This window comes from Patagioenas fasciata, chromosome 8 (genome assembly GCF_037038585.1).
Source record: "Patagioenas fasciata isolate bPatFas1 chromosome 8, bPatFas1.hap1, whole genome shotgun sequence".
Taxonomy (NCBI): Eukaryota; Metazoa; Chordata; class Aves; order Columbiformes; family Columbidae; genus Patagioenas; species Patagioenas fasciata.
This window is the reverse complement of record NC_092527.1, coordinates 8,988,396-9,006,042: the sequence shown is the minus strand read 5'-3', so window position 1 is coordinate 9,006,042 and position 17,647 is coordinate 8,988,396. Positions and strand designations below refer to the sequence as shown.

The following is a 17,647-nucleotide window of genomic DNA, read 5'->3' as shown; positions in this document are numbered from 1 at the left end:
TATTTAATTAGTGAGAAAGGCCTAGCAACTTGCATTAAAAGACAGTCCATGGGAAGTCCATGATGATGAAGTCTGTATGAAATTCTACAGCACTCAAAGATTATATATAGTATTATAAGGATCTAAAAATTGTGCTGCATAGGTTGAAGATCAAATGGCACTAACATTCATTTAAATTATAGTAGTCTCTTCACTGAAATCCACTTTTAAGTACTGTTTCTTCTCTGCAATTTCTGTGCTGACTTTGGCTCTTGGAAGCTAACTCACTTAAATGTCACTATGTTCCTCTTTTTCTTGATGTGAAACTTATGCAATTTTGAGTCTGAATTATCATTTCAAGTGTAAACAGACATTTCATATGATGCTAAGGTAACTTAGTATTCAGGATCGTGCTCGAAGTTAAGATAGTTAAGTTACATTACCTATAAACAGCTAATAAAACCAACCGGTATATCGTTTGCATGCAACTGTGAAACAAGGCCACACAAATTCTAAATAATTTTGTTTGAAGTTCGTACAACCTATTTTTTGCACTAGGAAAGATGCACAGAATTCATCACAACAACTGTTTTCATTTACTGTTGACTGGAAATGTGCAATGTATTAAAGTAAGTCTTAGCGAATAGTTAGGATCACCAGGTCAACTACAAAATATTTCATTAGAATAAAGTTGCTACTCAGAAAATGAGTGCTCTTTTTCTTGCCACTCTCAGCAGCCTTGCTTGTTTTGCATATGGTTGCATGTTTAATTAGCAATCCTTCTGTAAGTGTCTGCAATTAGCACAATGATGATTAATAAAATAACTCCTTTAAAGCTCCATTTAGGCAGCAGAACTGCACAATCAGGTATAATTAATTCATCATTAATAAATCATGACTGATTAACTAATCTGTTGATTACAAACACATTACTGCATCGTCTCCCACCTGAGCTCTGGTGATTTTTCTATCCTGAACAGAAATAGAGACGAAGTAGTAGTAAACTATTAGGAAAAAAAAATGCATTGAGCAGCAAAGATATTGGTTTGGTCAGGAAATTTAGATAGCAAGTATATTTAAAATTTACTAGGCTTTGTTCACAATTAGTCCCCTTGAATAAAAGAAAAAACAAACAAACCTGTGCCCTCTATTGTTAAATGTGAACAGGTGAACAATAATTGCTTCTTTAGTTCATTTATATTCTCAAGGAGGGTTGTTTTTCCCCCGAACTACCTCAGATTATGTGCCAGATTCACCCTTTGCACAAGCCAGCAGGAAATAGCAAATGCAGTAAACTAAGCTTGTAGCATTGCTCCTCGACAGCATCTAGGTCACCAGCCAGAAAGCAACCGCTTTGCTTTGTGAGAAGGCAAGGTCAAGGTGGCTGCTAAACGTGCCATTGCAACATTGCTGTTAAACTGCCTCCACAGCAGTGTCTTGCATCTGATGGTAAGTCCATGTTTATAAACCACACTGCAGGTCCATGAACTCCAGCAAGACTGAATATGGAAGGAAGAACGTGCATTTTCATTTGGTGATTCCTTTTGCTTGCCATTTAGCTCTCGAGCTTTGTAGTGCATTTAAATATTATTTCTGGTATGTTCTGTGCAGCAACAGGAGCTAGAAACTTATTTCAAATGAATCCTAAAATTCTTACACAGTTACTTGCCTCCAGCTATTCAGGCTTAAGTAAGTAGTAAGTCATAAGTTACGATAAAATTCAAAATAATTGGAAATAGGAGAACTTGGCACAATGAAGTCCCTTGTAATTTATAAGGGGATGACACCCAGCTGTTTCCACAGTATGAAAATGCCTTTGAGTTCAAAATACTTCATCCTGAAATATTACAAAGAAAAAGAACTGAAGTAAAGCTTAGGACAAAAGTGCTTTCAAAGCAAATTTTAGACAGATTAACTGAAACAGTTCAATATTCCAAATAAATCCAGAGAACACTAAAGGAAAAAATTACAAAATCTGAAGCAGTGCATTTCATGAAGAAAACTAAAGAATAAACATTTTACTTAGGAGCAAATCTTCCGCCTTTGAAAAGTAAATGATATTGCTGTAACCAATAAAGATTTATTTCAGATTTTAATCAGTTTTATGTGCATCGCTATGTCAATCTCAAATATTTCTGCTAAAAGTTTAATTGAAAATATTGACTAAGTAGCAGTACTACAAACCACTGAAATACTATTCATCTTTGAAAAATACTGTTCATAAAATGGAACCATAAAACACATTTCTAAATAATTTATATTTTTTCATATTTTAATTCAAGTAAATTAATGAACTTATGAGCATCATTTCAACATATGGTGACTTTTTTTAAGGACTGTAGTCAGATTTCATGGAGAATGACTGAATATGAAAAAAGTCTGATTGTTTTATCAATCAGAAAACTTTACGCTTCAATCAAGAAAACAGAAATGGCTTTTAACATGGAATTTGGAAATAAATGAAAGAATCATTTAAAAGCGGAAAAACAAGATAGCTGTCCTTGGAGAGTTTCTGAAGTCAGTCCACATATGAAGTAGCAAGATGAAATTGAAGAGAACAATAACAAGGATCTTGAAGACTAGAAGTATTTTCATCAAGTAATTTTTTTAACTGGACAATAAGTAATCAAAGACTTCTGAGGACAGTGGTGATTCACTGCCTAGAGCTAAGATATAGACAGTATAAGAAGAATAATTTGAAGGTGTGGGAGATAAAATTTTAAGTGTTAATTTCTTCATAAGGTCAGGTTTCCTTTTAATACAATAGCAATTTGCCCAGCAATGTCAACTCTTCCATCATTACGCAGTGAAATCTTCAACTCTCCTCCACGGCGGGAACACTGAAAAGCTAAATGGAAACAAGAATCCACAGTTAAAGAACTAGTATCGATCATAAAGTATTTAAAAATTCATGAAAACTCAGAGAAATGAGGCCTCTGTCTCCAGAAAGCAAGCAACACCAGGGCAAGCACTGTACCAGGGACACCCCAGAAGAATTGTCTTTATGGATGGAGATCAGCTGAGGGTGTATCTCAGACTAGAACTTGTCTATTGAACCTGACAAAGATGCTAGTTAATACAAGTAGGGAAGGATAGTTTGCTGTGATGTAGCTAACCAAGTTCCCTTGGTATATCTAAAGAAGTTTTGAGTTCTCCCATTCATGCGATAGACAGGTTCTGTAGGTAAGCAGGAAGAACACTAGGTATTATATGCATAAAAATGAAGAACCACTTTACCAGTATCAAACATCTGAAGTAGATACTAGGTTCAAAGGTTGTGTTTAGCTAATGGGTAAACAAAACTCTAGTAGCCACTGGACAAAGTCTACAAAGAAACATAGATGTTGCTTCAGCTGTCACAAACTGAGACCAAATTCTTACGCAGGCAGGAACAGGTCTTTATTTGTGTAATCCTGAATATATAATTTAATATGGCTGGACAAAGTTTAAGTAGAAATAGCCTTCCACTTGTAAATAATTACAAAATGAAACTTTTGCCTAAACTATTCAGTCACATAGAGGTGGGATGATAATGCTCACTTAGCATGTTGAGCCTGTAGACTTGTTAAGTACGCCAATTTAAGCTGCACAACTGTTTGATCAGAAACTGGAAAGCCCTCTATAATGTTCAGTTATATCAAATTCCTTATGCATTTTTATAAATGTTATCCTATGAATACAAGAATTACGTGAAGGGCTGGATACAGCGTTACTAAGTACTGCATTCATTAGCAATTATGAAAGTCTATATATCTGATATGAGAGATTATATTTTTTAAAATATTCCAGACTCTTTTCAAATGAAAAAAGGCAAGGACTGATACTGAATTCTGATTTAACACTCAGCTTAAATTCAATGATATGCACATAGTTTCAAGAAAGATCATGAAGTATTTCACCTTGTTAAAAGACTGGAAAATGCTCTTTGTAGTTAAGGAGGATGGTGGTTGTTCATCAATTTGGTCTAATAAAAGTAGGAAGAGAACCCAAACACTGGAAATTACCTCTGATACTTCAGCAGAGATGCAGCTGACCTCCTAGAGGTCACAATACCCAGAGAGATCTGACAATAGATTTAATGTTCCTCATTTTTTATATTATTTCAGATCTGTTCTGTTTTGTAACTAACAGATCTTTCATTTTATAGAAAAAATACTCCTTTATTCTGGCAATAAAAGGTATCGGATATTACAGAAGCCACCACAATAGTTTCTAAAAGGTCATAAGATACTCTTATTCATTAATCTTTGGTGATACGGAATCTTCTTGACTGACAGACGTCTTTTCCAAGTAACCTCAGTAACAGAATTTGCTTCAGTAGTACCTGATAGCCCTCAGTCACGTGTATGTAAGGAAAAGTTATTTCTCATAAACACGGGTAGAGACCACATGTTGATCGGATGTCAAATGAACTTGTTCTCCTTATATCTGTTTTGTACAATTCCTACCACAAAAGAAGTTTGAGGACATATACACACGAAATATTAAAAAACAACAACATCAACAGAAAACTATCTTGTCAGAAGATAGGACTTTTTTTTGTGCTAAACACATTAGAAAAGCTGATTACAGTATCAATTGCCTTTGCTGCTTGAGATAGTTTCTCTAAAAGAGGAAATGCCATAGTACATACAAAATACAGGAAAATGCAGAACAGATAGAAAGTATCACGTAAAAATAGAGAGAGAATTCCTGTCTGATTACTTAAAGACGCAGTGTCTATAGATGGCATGGAAGAGTTTTAAACTCCACATTAACATTGGAAAATGTCACAATCTTGGGAGAAACAGCCAGTCCATAAGGATGAATTACCAAAGACTGTTTCTTCTCTTCAGAAAATATGTTTGTGTGACATAAATGCAAATATGAGATTTTTTTGAACAGAATGTTTAACCTTTCCTTAAATTCACAGTGGAGAAGGTCTCAGTCATTGTGGATTACCATACTGAGCAATGAAGAGCAAACAGATCCTTTAAAGAGTTTATCATTCTCAATAAAATCCATTTTGAGATTCATTTTACCCAATATAAGAAGGCTTATATTCAAGGCAGTTGTTCGGAAAAGTGTTTACTTTTATGGACAAGGAACCTTATTAGATCAAGGACCCAATCTCTGTTCTAAATTAAATGTTACCAAATATTAAATTGTTGTCAAGTTCACAAAAGAATTGTAATCTCCTACTCCCTCTTTGGGAACCAGATAGGGACTAGGGCATTTTGTACGTATTCTGTTGTTCTTCCATTCTCTGGCAAAGCACTAGAAACATGAGAATCAAAGAGACATCCAATGCCCCTTTATCTACTGTGGCCATGTATTAACATTTTTTCATTTTCTTCCAACAAGTTCTTCAGTTTCTTGCTTAACAATAAGTATGTGATCTAATAAGCATTGATTGAAAGAATAACAATAAATCTGTTCTTTGACTTCAGAGATCCAGTAATCTCATATTCCTTTAGGGCTTAATCATTTTAAAGTAAAATTACAAATAAAATCACAAACAAGCAGAATTTGACAATGTCCACGTATCTTGTCTCTATTATTTAACATCAGTCACATTTTTCTGTTCTTGTAACATTAAGTGATTATTTTTTCTTATATCCTTCATTGCTACCATGAAAAAAATCATCATCCTAAGGAAAACTGATCTTCATACATAAATACACAGATGTATCACAAAGCAGAAAAAAATCTCTTTTATAAAGCACATTCTGTAAGTGGAATTCGAATGTTAAAAATACATCTCTTCTTATCCAGCTGTGATAGCACTAGCTATTCTAAACCCTAGTTTTCCTAAAGAAGTCACTGAAAGGATTAATCTGGAGTAATTCTAAAGAAAACTCCAAAATCAGGCAAAAAACATCAGACTTTTTTCAATCTCATTTTAATATACATGAGGGGAAAGGAAAACACTGTCCAAATTCTACTGAAAAGTACACATCATGAATGAAAATACCAATATATTTTCCTGATACTTAAAGTGCAAGCCTCAAAGACCAAAAAGTAAAATTCAGTCAAAACACAAAACCACCTTCATCTGAAGTTTACCAAGCCTCACTTATGATGAAAGGTCATGAGAACTAAAATCCAAAAGCTGAGATAAAAAACTCACTGCAGACAGTTATGATTCAGAAACCGAGACTTCACATTCCCTGCAGGTATGATGTGTCATGTTGGTGGATAGAAAAGAAAGCAATTTCTTACAGATTACTTCACACACAAAATATGACATAGTATTCTACTCATATTAAGCAAATGGATAGGGAGTTAGTGATACAGTTTGGATTGGAGTAATAATGTAACCTTTACTGTTTCAGTGAGTAGCTTTTACATAACAGGCAGCTTTGCAAGAAACCAGGTTCTCTTACCGAGCATTTCTTTCTTCCCCAGCTGCTCTGACCAGTAGCTACTTAAAACAGCATGGGCAGATCCTTAAAAGAAATTGGAAAACAAAGTATAGAATTATATTAAAATCACTACTTTATAGAGCAAGCACATTCAAAGTGTAAATGTTCTATACAAATCACGTGCCACGTTTGTGTCTAGGGCAAGAAAACCTAAGTTCTGTCTGCTGTGCAGCCTCTTAAGGCTTTAACATTTCATTTAAAATGCAGTATTACTTCCTCATCCTCTGGCTTCAACTGAAATTTTGCCTAGGCAAGGGCTTCACCATTAGCTACAACATGTAAAAATAACATATAGTACCAATTAAAATACTTGAGCCAAAGTACTCGTTTGTTCACTAAAACTGAAGTTTCCTAGTAACAGAATCTCAAAATATTAAATTCAAAATATTATTCATCTGAACATTATGTTAATTCAATGAAATACAAACAGCTACCCATCAAAAATCTGAACAGGCTTTTAGATATTTCTTAAGCATAGAAACAGGTGGATAGAAGTCACTGTGTAAAACAAAAGCATTTCCTCTGCTAACAGTTTCCACAACAAAATCTCTGGGTTTTTTTTTTCAGTGTTGAATGCTGGTAAGTATCAGGACATAACTTAAGGAGGTAAATTTAAGTTCTCAACACGGCTTCTGAAAACTGAAACATTGATTCTTGTTTCATGACCAGCAGTGGCTTAAAAAGATGATTTCTCAAATTCAGAGCTAGAAATGTTGCTTCAGTCTACATTAGCAGCTACAATCAAAGACAGTCTTCTGGAAACCTTCCTGTGAAGTAACTATAATTATCAGGGCTAAAGGCCACCAGGACATGTAGCATTACTAAGAAATCATTAGAAAAGAAATACAATATAAAGCCATAGCACTGCTAAAAGTATATTTCAGCAATACCATCAAAAGATTTCTATAAAATAAAGGACACTTAAAGATGGAAGACAAACAACTGTGAGCTATAACCAGCCTAGAAGTATCTTGGAGATTCAGGAAACTTCTAACTTTTCCTACATATCAACACTAGTCTCCCCCAAAATCCTAAAGAATAAGCTCTGGGATTAGATACGTCTACCACACTCCATCCTCGGCTTTATCAGGAAAGCAGGACTGAAAGCTTAAAAAAAGCACAAACCTGAAATACATGGGTTATATTTCTTCATAAACCTTTCTTACTGTTAGGAGTGGTGAATAACTAGAATTATTCCAACAAAGAAAGTTTTCTCTGTATTCAGCAAAACACTTAATGAGCATTTTTTACCAAGTTCTCAGCTGACTGATAATTTACGTGTGATTAACTGGTAGCTAAGCAAATCATATCAGCAATCATCATCACACCTTCTGAGTGGAACATCAAAGGAACAAGCAGAGAACTAGCCTTCCTGCCCCTAAATATACAATTAGCTGAGCTCATATAATTCATAGGCCTAAGAATATCCACAATAAGTGTCAGAAAACTAGAGGTGATCTCAGCTGACATACATACCAAAAAAAAAAAAGGAGAACAAACACCAACAGAAGTGGATATGAACTTTTACTGCAATATTCATTCAATAACAAACTAGTCTCTCGCTTTTCTCTAACTGGAATACTTCAGGGAAAAGATCCAGAAAAACCACAGGAATATCTGGCCTGATGACAGCAAGAATGAGTTGGCATCGGTCATTAATGTTTTCGGTTTAATGAGCACACTCCTGCTGTCCATATAAAACAGTAATTCAGAAGAGAGACTCCAAAGTACAAAACCAGATTAATGAAGCTTAATAAGAACCTTTTAATTGAACTGAAACAAGAGTAAGAATCGCGTATCACACAAACACATACCTGTAACAGGGTCTTCCGGAATTCCATACCAAGGTGCAAAGTATCTGGAATAAAAATCATGGCCTTTATGTTTTCCACTGGAATTTCCCTTAAGAGTGAGTATGAGTCCTTTCACCTTTCCTGTCTTTTCAGCTGACAAGAAGCGTTGTGCATTCACTTGCAGTTCTTCCAACACTGACCTTGGATATAATTATAGAATTTTAATAATCCATATTTTTGTCTTACATTAAGTACTGAAAAGAAACAAAACTAAATAATCGTCTTCTCTACAATCCCAAAACCGACATGGCAAAATGTTAGAGGAGACCAGATTCCTAGCATTGTCCTCCCAATGTCATTTGACAGAGGAGTACCCTGAATATAACACACATCGAGTGAGCAGAGAAAACAGTTCAAGCCATGCATTTCCTATTTATTTTTGAAAACAGAGCATTCTGCAACATTAGCTATGAAAATGCACACTTTGGTTTCAACAATTTAATAATTGAAATAAATACTTCATCACTACAGAATGCAAAGAGTAAGCACTCCACCTCCTTTCAGAGCAAGCAAACAACTAACTTTGGTTTCAACAATTTAATAATTGAAATAAATACTTCATCACTACAGAATGCAAAGAGTAAGCACTCCACCTCCTTTCAGAGCAAGCAAACAACTAACACCATTCAGATCTTCAACAGGATTCTAAGCACTCTACCACAGTCACAAGTCTGTGAAGTTGTACATACCTCCCTACAAACTTAAGTCTGAAACAGTAAGAAATATTCTCAGTTGAGTACTTGCTATTTTATCTCCCCATTAGTCCAATCTTTAAACATTAGTAAGGTCAAACTTCAAGTGAAAATAATAGTGTTTTGGCAATATATATCAAAATCATACATGACTTAACAATGAAATTCAGCTCTCCGAGATGAACAAATGCTTTGAAATTATTTGAATTGGAAATTCTTCTATAAAGCTACTTATGATGGCGTTAAGTATATGTAAACAGATTACAGTCAAATGGAAGTAAGAATCCATGGCATTCTGCCAATGTGCCCTGCCTCACCAAGTAGGTCTCTGTAGCTATGCAACTATTACTTCTTTGCTTGAGAAGCAAGACTTCTAATTTCCTCCTAGGTTACTGGATCATTTTTTTACTCAGATGGGGAAAATACACCACCATCAAAACTGCTTCCTACACCTCCTTTTCCTGGAAATAGACTTCCGATTGATCTTAGCCAACTTTGCAGGTTCAATAAGCTCACATAGGAAGATAAAATAAGTATTTAACATGGGAGATTAAATTTGAGGTTTTAATATCCACCTTTTTAAAACCAGATAAAAGAGTCTAACATGTAAGGAGTAGATGTTAAACAATGAGACTCCATTTCTGCACACTTGATTATTACAAAAAAAAAAAAAAAGTCACCTTTCATAAGCATCACTGAGGCGGACTAAGAGTTTCTTTGTGTCAGGAGAATAACGAAGATCTTGAACAACCATGTCACCAATGGCTGCCTAGTGGGAAAGTTAAAGGAGACAAAAATATTGTAATTTGAATACAAAATATTATTTCCTTAACATTTTCATTAGTTAGAACGGGGTTTATACAAGGTCTTTCATGCAGCCCTCAAGTACAGGTAAGCAAGAAAAGTAAATGCACTAAGTGCATGAACAGATAGGGTAGGCTCTAAGAGCTCTGTATATGTCAATTTGGAAAGAAATGCAGGGACTTAGAAAGGGGCAAGGACACTAGATTGCCCTCATATACATTCAATAGGCTGAAAATGCAGCTGAAATAAATACTGACATTCCAGTCCATGGTAGTGGGAGAAAAAAGTTCAACTGCAGCATTTTGAGAATTCCATTTCCTGAGCTGCATGACTCAGACCTTCAAAGTTCTGTGTTTCACATTCACGAGTACATCAGCAATGCCATGCTGCCACTTTTCAGCCATTTTAATATATGTAAGTATAGCTATTATAGATGTGCTTCTAAAACCACATATAGGGGCTTTTTTACCTTTATTAAGTCTTCCACTTCCTGAAGTAGCTGAAACAAAAAAAACACCACACTGTAAATAACAACATATGTATGTATATATCTAATCCAACTCTAGACAGACAGGTATACTTACATGCACATACAAACATAAACACACACTTTTTACTGAAAGCCTTTATTAACTAAAATTTAGACTGACCTGTGGGTAGGTTAAGTAAAGTGGTAAGTCCAGGACAATATGATCTTCCATTCGCCTGGCTTTTAATTCCCCACTCAGTGTCACAAATGTGAGAACTGCATTTGTGTTTTCTAGAGATAGAAAATCGCAACATTATCAAACATAAAAATTTGAATCCAATCTATCATAGCTCTTAGAGTAGCTCAGAATATTCAGGAAAAGTTGGTTATGCAGCTAAAATATAGTAACTACAGTAAACCTGTATTCTAAGACAAATTTCCCAATTAAATAATCTGCTGAGGCTAATAAACATAGCAATTGCCAGTGAATCTTTCCTGCACATTCCTGCAATGCATGGGAATTTCTTTTAAACAGAAAGAGCAATATTTCTTATTCATCAAATTCTACTCTACCTCTCCCAGATGACATTTGCATATTTAGCATTTCTGTTAAATAAGAATAATAGTAGGGCATCAGAATCCAACCATAAGCACCAGGCTAAAACCTTATAATTACAGAACAGTGTAGAAGACAATACCTAAGGTATGTCCATATGTGTTCACTAAACGTTCTGCATATTTAGTTGCCTTTGTTGTTGAAATAAAGAAGTCACTTAATTAGAAGCAAATCTTCTACAAAGATATAGTAATGAATAGCTTGTAAATATACTTCGTATGTGAAACAACACAGCAGCTGCTGCAAGTGTAGCATGACCACAGAGAGGAACTTCATTGGCTGGGGTGAACCACCTGAGTCCAAAGCAAGAACCTTAAAAATAAAGATTATTTAGTGTTATTAAGTGAAATAAGTCAATTTCTTCAATTTATCTCAAAAGTATACAGAGTGACAACCAGTTAATCAAAATGCATGTTATAATGAGCCTTGGTCTTAAACACACTTTTAGGAACCTATTTTGTAGTAATTTTTGGAATAGCTATTGCTTTTAAGTCAGGTCAAAACCAGCAGCCTATTACTAACAAGAGGAAAGCTACTTTGTTACAAGAGTAAAGCTGCTGCAGAGTAAAGATGCCTGCTGGCCCTGGGAACTAGGCCTGTGAACCAGAAGCATCCCTGAGAAGTGCAGCTGGCACCTTTGAAGTGGTGCTGGCTAGCTAGAAGTGGGAGATATGCAGACATACCAATGGTAAGCACAAAAGAAACAAACTGCAACAGCAACTTATCACCTGAAAAGGTGAAAAATAGTCTGGACAAAGGGGAAAACATCCTGAGAAAGTAAGAATCGGCAACTCCCACTGCCTGTTCTAACTGAAAGAACAGAACAGTCTGGAAAGACAAAAATTGGTCTGAGAGAACAGAAAACATCATCATCTATTGGCTGTCTCAGGTGACAAATAGAAATTAAGACCATCTGTTGGTTTCTTGAAGTGGTGGTGTCCTGTGTTCTCTTATGTCTCCTGGATATAAAAATTAATTTTTACCCAAAATCGAGCTTCTCTCTCTAAGGACTTTCTGTGCTGCATATATTTTTCCCTGTCCTAAACAGGTCTGCATGAACTTGCTATGAGATCATGGACACTTACTGGGGACACATGGCTGACTCCAAATTCCATGACACAGATCACCTCTGAAGTGAGACTCTGTTATTACTGGTCCCCCTCTAGGCTTGGTTTGTCCTCCCACTTCTGGGCTCTATTTAATGTGTTTGGTACCATACCTTTACATTTAAGTATTCTATCATAAGTATATCTGCTGTTATATTATTGATAAGTTTGATTATTGACTAGCAATAAGTTTCTAGTAACCTGTAAAATACATATATACTTCTGGCTGCTATTACTAATTTCTCCTGTACTACTGATTACTAATAATAAGTTCTAATAGCTCAAGGTATATATTTATTAATCATAGGTATACTTGCTAGTGGTGATTTTGTGGTAATCTGTTAAATAGTAGAGAATTTAGAACACAAAGTCCTACAAAGTCACAGTCATGATCTTCAGACACCTGCAGGCTGGGTTACCCTCTAGGGGTCAAAGATAGTTCTGTTGGAATCTGTATCACAGCTAGGTCTGTTATGAATTATTTTATTTAAACCACCAGCCAAGTCTGGTAAAAGCCTATAATAAATACTGACCCTTCATTTAACTAGAAATCATATTTCTATCTGTTGTTCAAAAAAAACAGAACCCAAATGTGCTATATTTGGTTTACTGTAGCTTTTGCAGAGTCCTTGCACCAGGACATTTAAGATAATGCTTACAAAAATATATTTCAAGTGAATAATTACCATACAAGCATAACTAAAAGGTACAAAAGAAAGAAATGATATTTTAAAAAAAAAAAGCCCAAACAAGTCTTGTCATTGTCTCTGTGAAAAAATAGTGCATCAAAGTCAGAGTCCCCTATCTAATGAAAACAAATAGAATCCCAACAAAACCAAGTGGATGAAACTAATGGATGTGGCAGAGAAGCACTCTGAGATGGGGCAGACACAGAACCCAGCTGTGAGCCTGCCCTGTGGTGCTAATTCACTCTCCAAGTGGAAACTGTGGCTGGAAGCAGAAGGAAATGGAGGCAGCCACGACCAACTGGAGACAGACAAGCTCTGCAACCCAGAACACCTGCCTGGATGCTTGAGACATACAGCTGTACTCAGACTGAGAAGATCTTTTGTACTCTCATAAACCAATGTATCCCTAAAATAAAGTAGATTTTTAAAAATTAAATGAAATGCACTCATCACAAACTCATATTTCTGCAAAAACATACTCTTTGTCCAGGAACCATTATTAGACCAATTAATGTTCCAGAAGCAGATGATAGTCTCATAAATGCCATTCTGATGTTCCTGGTCTCTCACTCCCACGCCCCCTCAATACATACATTCTCAGGTATAGCTCAGTGACTAAATTCCTTCAAAAAATTGTGCACCTCTTTGGCAGCTGTGTGGGTCTGATGTCACAAACTCTAGTCCCTTTAATATCAAAAGCACTTTAACAAGAAAGATGATGGCATTTTATATACTGTTCGATATGGATGACTTGGAAATAAATGTGTTAAGCATATTGGCAAGGTGCTAACACGAAAAATGAAAACTATTATCACTTCTTGATTCAAGCAATTAGTCTAACTCTTAAACAAATTCCAATTCATTAACAATAGGAATAAGCGATGATGGTTAATACTTTAGGAAAACCCTCTTTAATTACAGAGACTGTACAAAACAGTCCCTGAACAAGCAATCAAATGATACAGAACAGTTTCTCTGCATTCTGCTCTAGGGCCTCTTTCAGACAGCCAATAATCCCAAAGCTGTTTCTCTCTCTCTGTCATTATGTCATATCAAAGCGAGGGCATGCCATCACAATACCTTAACCAGGAATGTAACTCCAGGTTAGTGGGATTCCAGCCCCTTGGCTCATGCCACCACACAACTGCAAAGCGAGCAGATTCAGCAAGCTGATTCAGCTGAAAACTAAGCCACAAACCAATTCTGACCAGAGTACGTTTTTGTCTGATATTTTCTGTCTTGTCTAGCGCCTCTCCGTTTCCTCTCCCATCATATTACATGCCCTACCGAAGAATACCAGTTCCACTGGAACCAAAGAAGCAGCCTAATGCACTTGATTTAGGCAACTTCAGATTTCTCAGTTTTGTTGGAAATCTGCATTTTCCAGTATTTGCTCCACAGACAGTTTACAAGATTTTGTGACAAACTCAAATAATAGCTTGCAGTTACACCAGTGATGATTTCTGGCCAAACCAGATTCTACTCTATTCGCAGTCTTGTGCATATGGAATACCCATGTTCCATCTCTATTATTCTGCTTGTATAATAAGAAATTATCTCAGGAGATTATTAGTAGTAATGGAAGTATTAATTGAAGATCTTTGCATCGCATTTTAGGAGATTTTCTATGTACAACTTTTTTATTTAGTAAAAGACACTAAAGGAAATTATCTAATTTATTAATAATGTATGTTTGTGTATTGTAAAATTAATTTGATATGGAGTACAACTACTTTAAAGAATGCATGCACAAAAGGCTTATTAAGTAAGATACATTACAACTCCAAGATTTTGCTTTGGCTGTCATTCAAATTATCACCATTCCTTATAAATGCACCCAGTGTCTTCCTGTTCCCTTGTAAGAGATTTTTGTGGGTAAACAGAATCACTCACTTTTGGTAAAGTCATCTCCAGGATGCAGTTTTCTGATGAAAGCAGTTTCTGAAAGGTTCATTTCTGTTGCAATTTTTTGGTGCACATCTTCATTCAAGTCCTAATGATGAAACAACAAATTCAGTTAAAAGCAGGCCAAAAGTGACAGAATCAAATCTTCTGTCAAATACAGTAATTTCATTTTCCATTATAATATAACATAGATTAATGTTTCGTTCAAAATTCCAAGAGTAAAAAAAACTTTAAGAATAAAATGGGATAACTAGTTCAATCATTGTGATACATGGGCATTTCTAGCATCTGTCCTGTTTACAAATTCTTGGAAAATAAAATCGCCAAAAAAACAAAATTCAGTCTCTTCATGAACACAATTTTTTTTTTTTAAGTTATTATTAAAGTCGCACTGAGAAGTCATTATTAACATAATCTAAAAATAACTACAACTCTCTCTTCTAACTCTGAAAAATCCATGCCAGCAAGAGGTCTGTAGCAATGCTCATGACGGCTGATCAGCACTAACAGTGGTATCCTCAATGCTGCTCTTTGAACAAAGGGAATGATATGCTAAGTCAGTAGAAGCTAAGAGGACATAAACAAAACCAAAACAAAACAAAATACTGGACCTTACTACATCTTTCTGTAACTGCCTGCAGAATTAAGCCAGTGCACATTGATTCCATGATACACGAGCTGTAGTGACTATATAAAATCCTATTTCATCCTTGTTCTGTTGCTTTTTCCACACAATTATGCTGACTGGCCAGGTTTGAGAACCTGGTCTTTAAAATATTGAAACACGAAGGAAACAAAGTACTGAGTGGACCTGGCCAGTTTCAATTCCTGATAGATAAAAATTTGCCCTGCTAACTTTACTTACTTCCCTTGATAACTTTAGTCCTTTTCAGTCAATGACCCCCTACTACAGATATAAAACAATTGCTGATGTGTATCCTAGACCTGTATTTGCAGAGTTTATTCTATACAACGAAAACACATATTTTTTTTACAGTAACAACCCTTTCTCCTCAGGAAAATAGTACTGTCAATTAGATACTAAGACACTAAACGAGAACAAAGGCCAACCAAAGTGTTATAAAAAAAACTTTATTGAAATACTGCCATCCTGTGGCACTTCTGAAAGACAGATAAGACTTGTTTTGCCATTCTTGCATTATTCCCAACAGGTTTTGTAAGGCATCTGCTGAGACTCTGAAGGGAACAGAGAACAGAAATATTGCTGTTAGCTTCACCATGCTTTCTTGAAGCTTAGAAGCGTAATTTCAGCTTTAACTGAATCTCAGTTTTAACTTTGAAACTAAAGCCCCTAGCCCCAGGTACTGCAGAAAAACCTTTAAACTTCAACACTCCAAAGGCAACATGCAAATAAGTTGTCCTCACAATATATTAACGTAATAAAGTAAAATTAATGTAAAAATGCAATAGGAAGTACATAATTTTAAAGCAAGTTCATTCTGAGAAGGAGTATTTAGGGGGCCAAAACTACCTCTGAAGTGAGATGTTCTCAGCCATAGCTTTAGCTGATCTGGTTAAGTAGGCTGCATTGTCTAAGTTCTAGATAGGCTTAGGAACACTTAGAAGGATTCATACTGTCAGTAAAAGCTACCAGATTTAACTGTTCTACATATATTTTCACACAATTTTCATCCAGTGCTACTATACAAATAATATAAGGCCTACAAATGTCTAATGCAGTTTAATAGTATTGTGGTAGAAATTGTCAGCAGTTTACCAATCAGTACCAACTGTTCAGAACACATCGATGACTACTGACAATTGCACTGCAACTACCATGCAATTTTGAAGTAATACAAACTGTTTAAACTTGGCTAAAGCTGAAATTAACACACTACCCGTGAAAGGCTCAGAGGGTCTATAATCCCCCTCTTTCTTCCCATAGAAAGAGAAAAAAAATAAAGAGAGGAAGAAAAAAAAATTTAAAAAGGGAGAGGGAAAAAATCAACACAAACCCCAAAAACTTCATTCAAAAACTACTGAGTACCGATTGTATGTTACTGCATTTCCTTTCCGAGATTTCATTCTAAATCCACTAAGAAAGTATGCCATTTCTTTTTTACTTAACTCAGAAAAAAGAGATATATTCCTTAAAAAAAAACAAAAACAAACAAAAAAAAATTAAAATAATAATAAACAAACAACCAAAAAAAGCCCACATCTTGTATGAAATCGTTCTGATGGAGAAAGGAGTGCTAATTTCTCTGCATTCTGGAGCAACAGCAACTACACTTGCTAGCAAAACTCCTGAGTAAAGGAGCAAAGTCTGACGCATTGCTGCGTGCTGAGGTCAAGTACAGAATGGTAAACGCCACTGCAGACCCTCATAAAATAGTTTTTTTTTTAAACTTACACTTTCAAGTAGACAAACTGCCGCAGGATTACCAGAAAATGGCCGGTCTGTAAATGCGTCAACTGTAAAAGTGGGGATTTGCATTGTCGTTTGCGCCTATTTAGCCTTCAGGTTTTTTTTCCAAGGTATTTTCTAGCCAGTTTTACCCCAAAACGGACTCAGAACTCTTAATTAATATTTCCCTAACGGCAGAAGCCAGCGCCCGCCCCCCATCCCGTCACTTCCGAGCACGGACTCAAGCCTCCTTCTACTCCCCCAGCGTTCAACACTGCTTTCAATCCTCTTAACACAGATTTTAACCTCGCTCTTGCATCGCTTGCTACGAACTCCAGAACGCTCTAACGGGCCCCTCCACCACAGCGTCCGGCGCAGCCTGTCCCAAAGCGGGACATTCACGAAGGCAGGGGCTGTGCGAGGGCCCTGGGCCCAGCCTGCCGCAGGTTTCCCACAGCTGCAAAGCCGAGGAGAACGCGGGCAGTCATCGTGTGTGCCACAGCGGACAACCGCCCCCTCCGAGCCGGGGGAGCCGAACACTCTGACCAACACACACACTGCAGGGGACCCACACCCGCCGCGCCGCGTGCGTGAGAGGATGGCCCGACAGCCGTTAGAGGCGACCGCCGCGCGCACGCGCCCCTAGCCCAGAGGCCGCTTGGCGCCAAACACGGCGCCCGCGCGACCGCCGGCCCTACAGCGCGTGCGCACCGGCGCCCCTCAGGCCGGCGGCCGTGAGAGGAACAGGCGGGAACGGCCGTT

The 17,647-nt window shown here is 36.5% G+C and overlaps 1 protein-coding gene across 7 annotated transcripts in view; it reads right to left on the bottom strand.

Annotated features, from left to right (window-relative positions):
- Nucleotides 1–17,566, bottom strand: part of PBLD (phenazine biosynthesis like protein domain containing) — a 105,511-nt gene extending 87,945 nt beyond the window's left edge. For 4 of the 7 annotated variants that reach the window (XR_011740233.1, XR_011740234.1, XR_011740235.1 and 1 more), the window contains exons 1-8: nt 16,892–17,564; nt 14,506–14,605; nt 11,031–11,129; nt 10,383–10,492; nt 10,202–10,231; nt 9,609–9,697; nt 8,198–8,376; nt 6,345–6,407 (exon numbers count right to left, since the gene is read on the bottom strand). Coding sequence is in view for 3 of the 7 variants with exons in the window: in XM_065843092.2 (XP_065699164.1) it covers nt 2,715–2,827; nt 6,345–6,407; nt 8,198–8,376; nt 9,609–9,697; nt 10,202–10,231; nt 10,383–10,492; nt 11,031–11,129; nt 14,506–14,605; nt 16,892–16,975 (867 nt within the window). In the remaining 4 variants the exon portion in view is untranslated. Of the gene's footprint in view, nt 1–1,733; nt 2,828–6,344; nt 6,408–8,197; nt 8,377–9,608; nt 9,698–10,201; nt 10,232–10,382; nt 10,493–11,030; nt 11,130–14,505; nt 14,606–16,891 lie in introns of those variants that run through there. The other 3 variants (XM_065843094.2, XM_065843092.2, XM_065843093.2) reach the window with 3 other exon arrangements.
- Nucleotides 17,567–17,647: the final 81 nt, after the last annotated feature.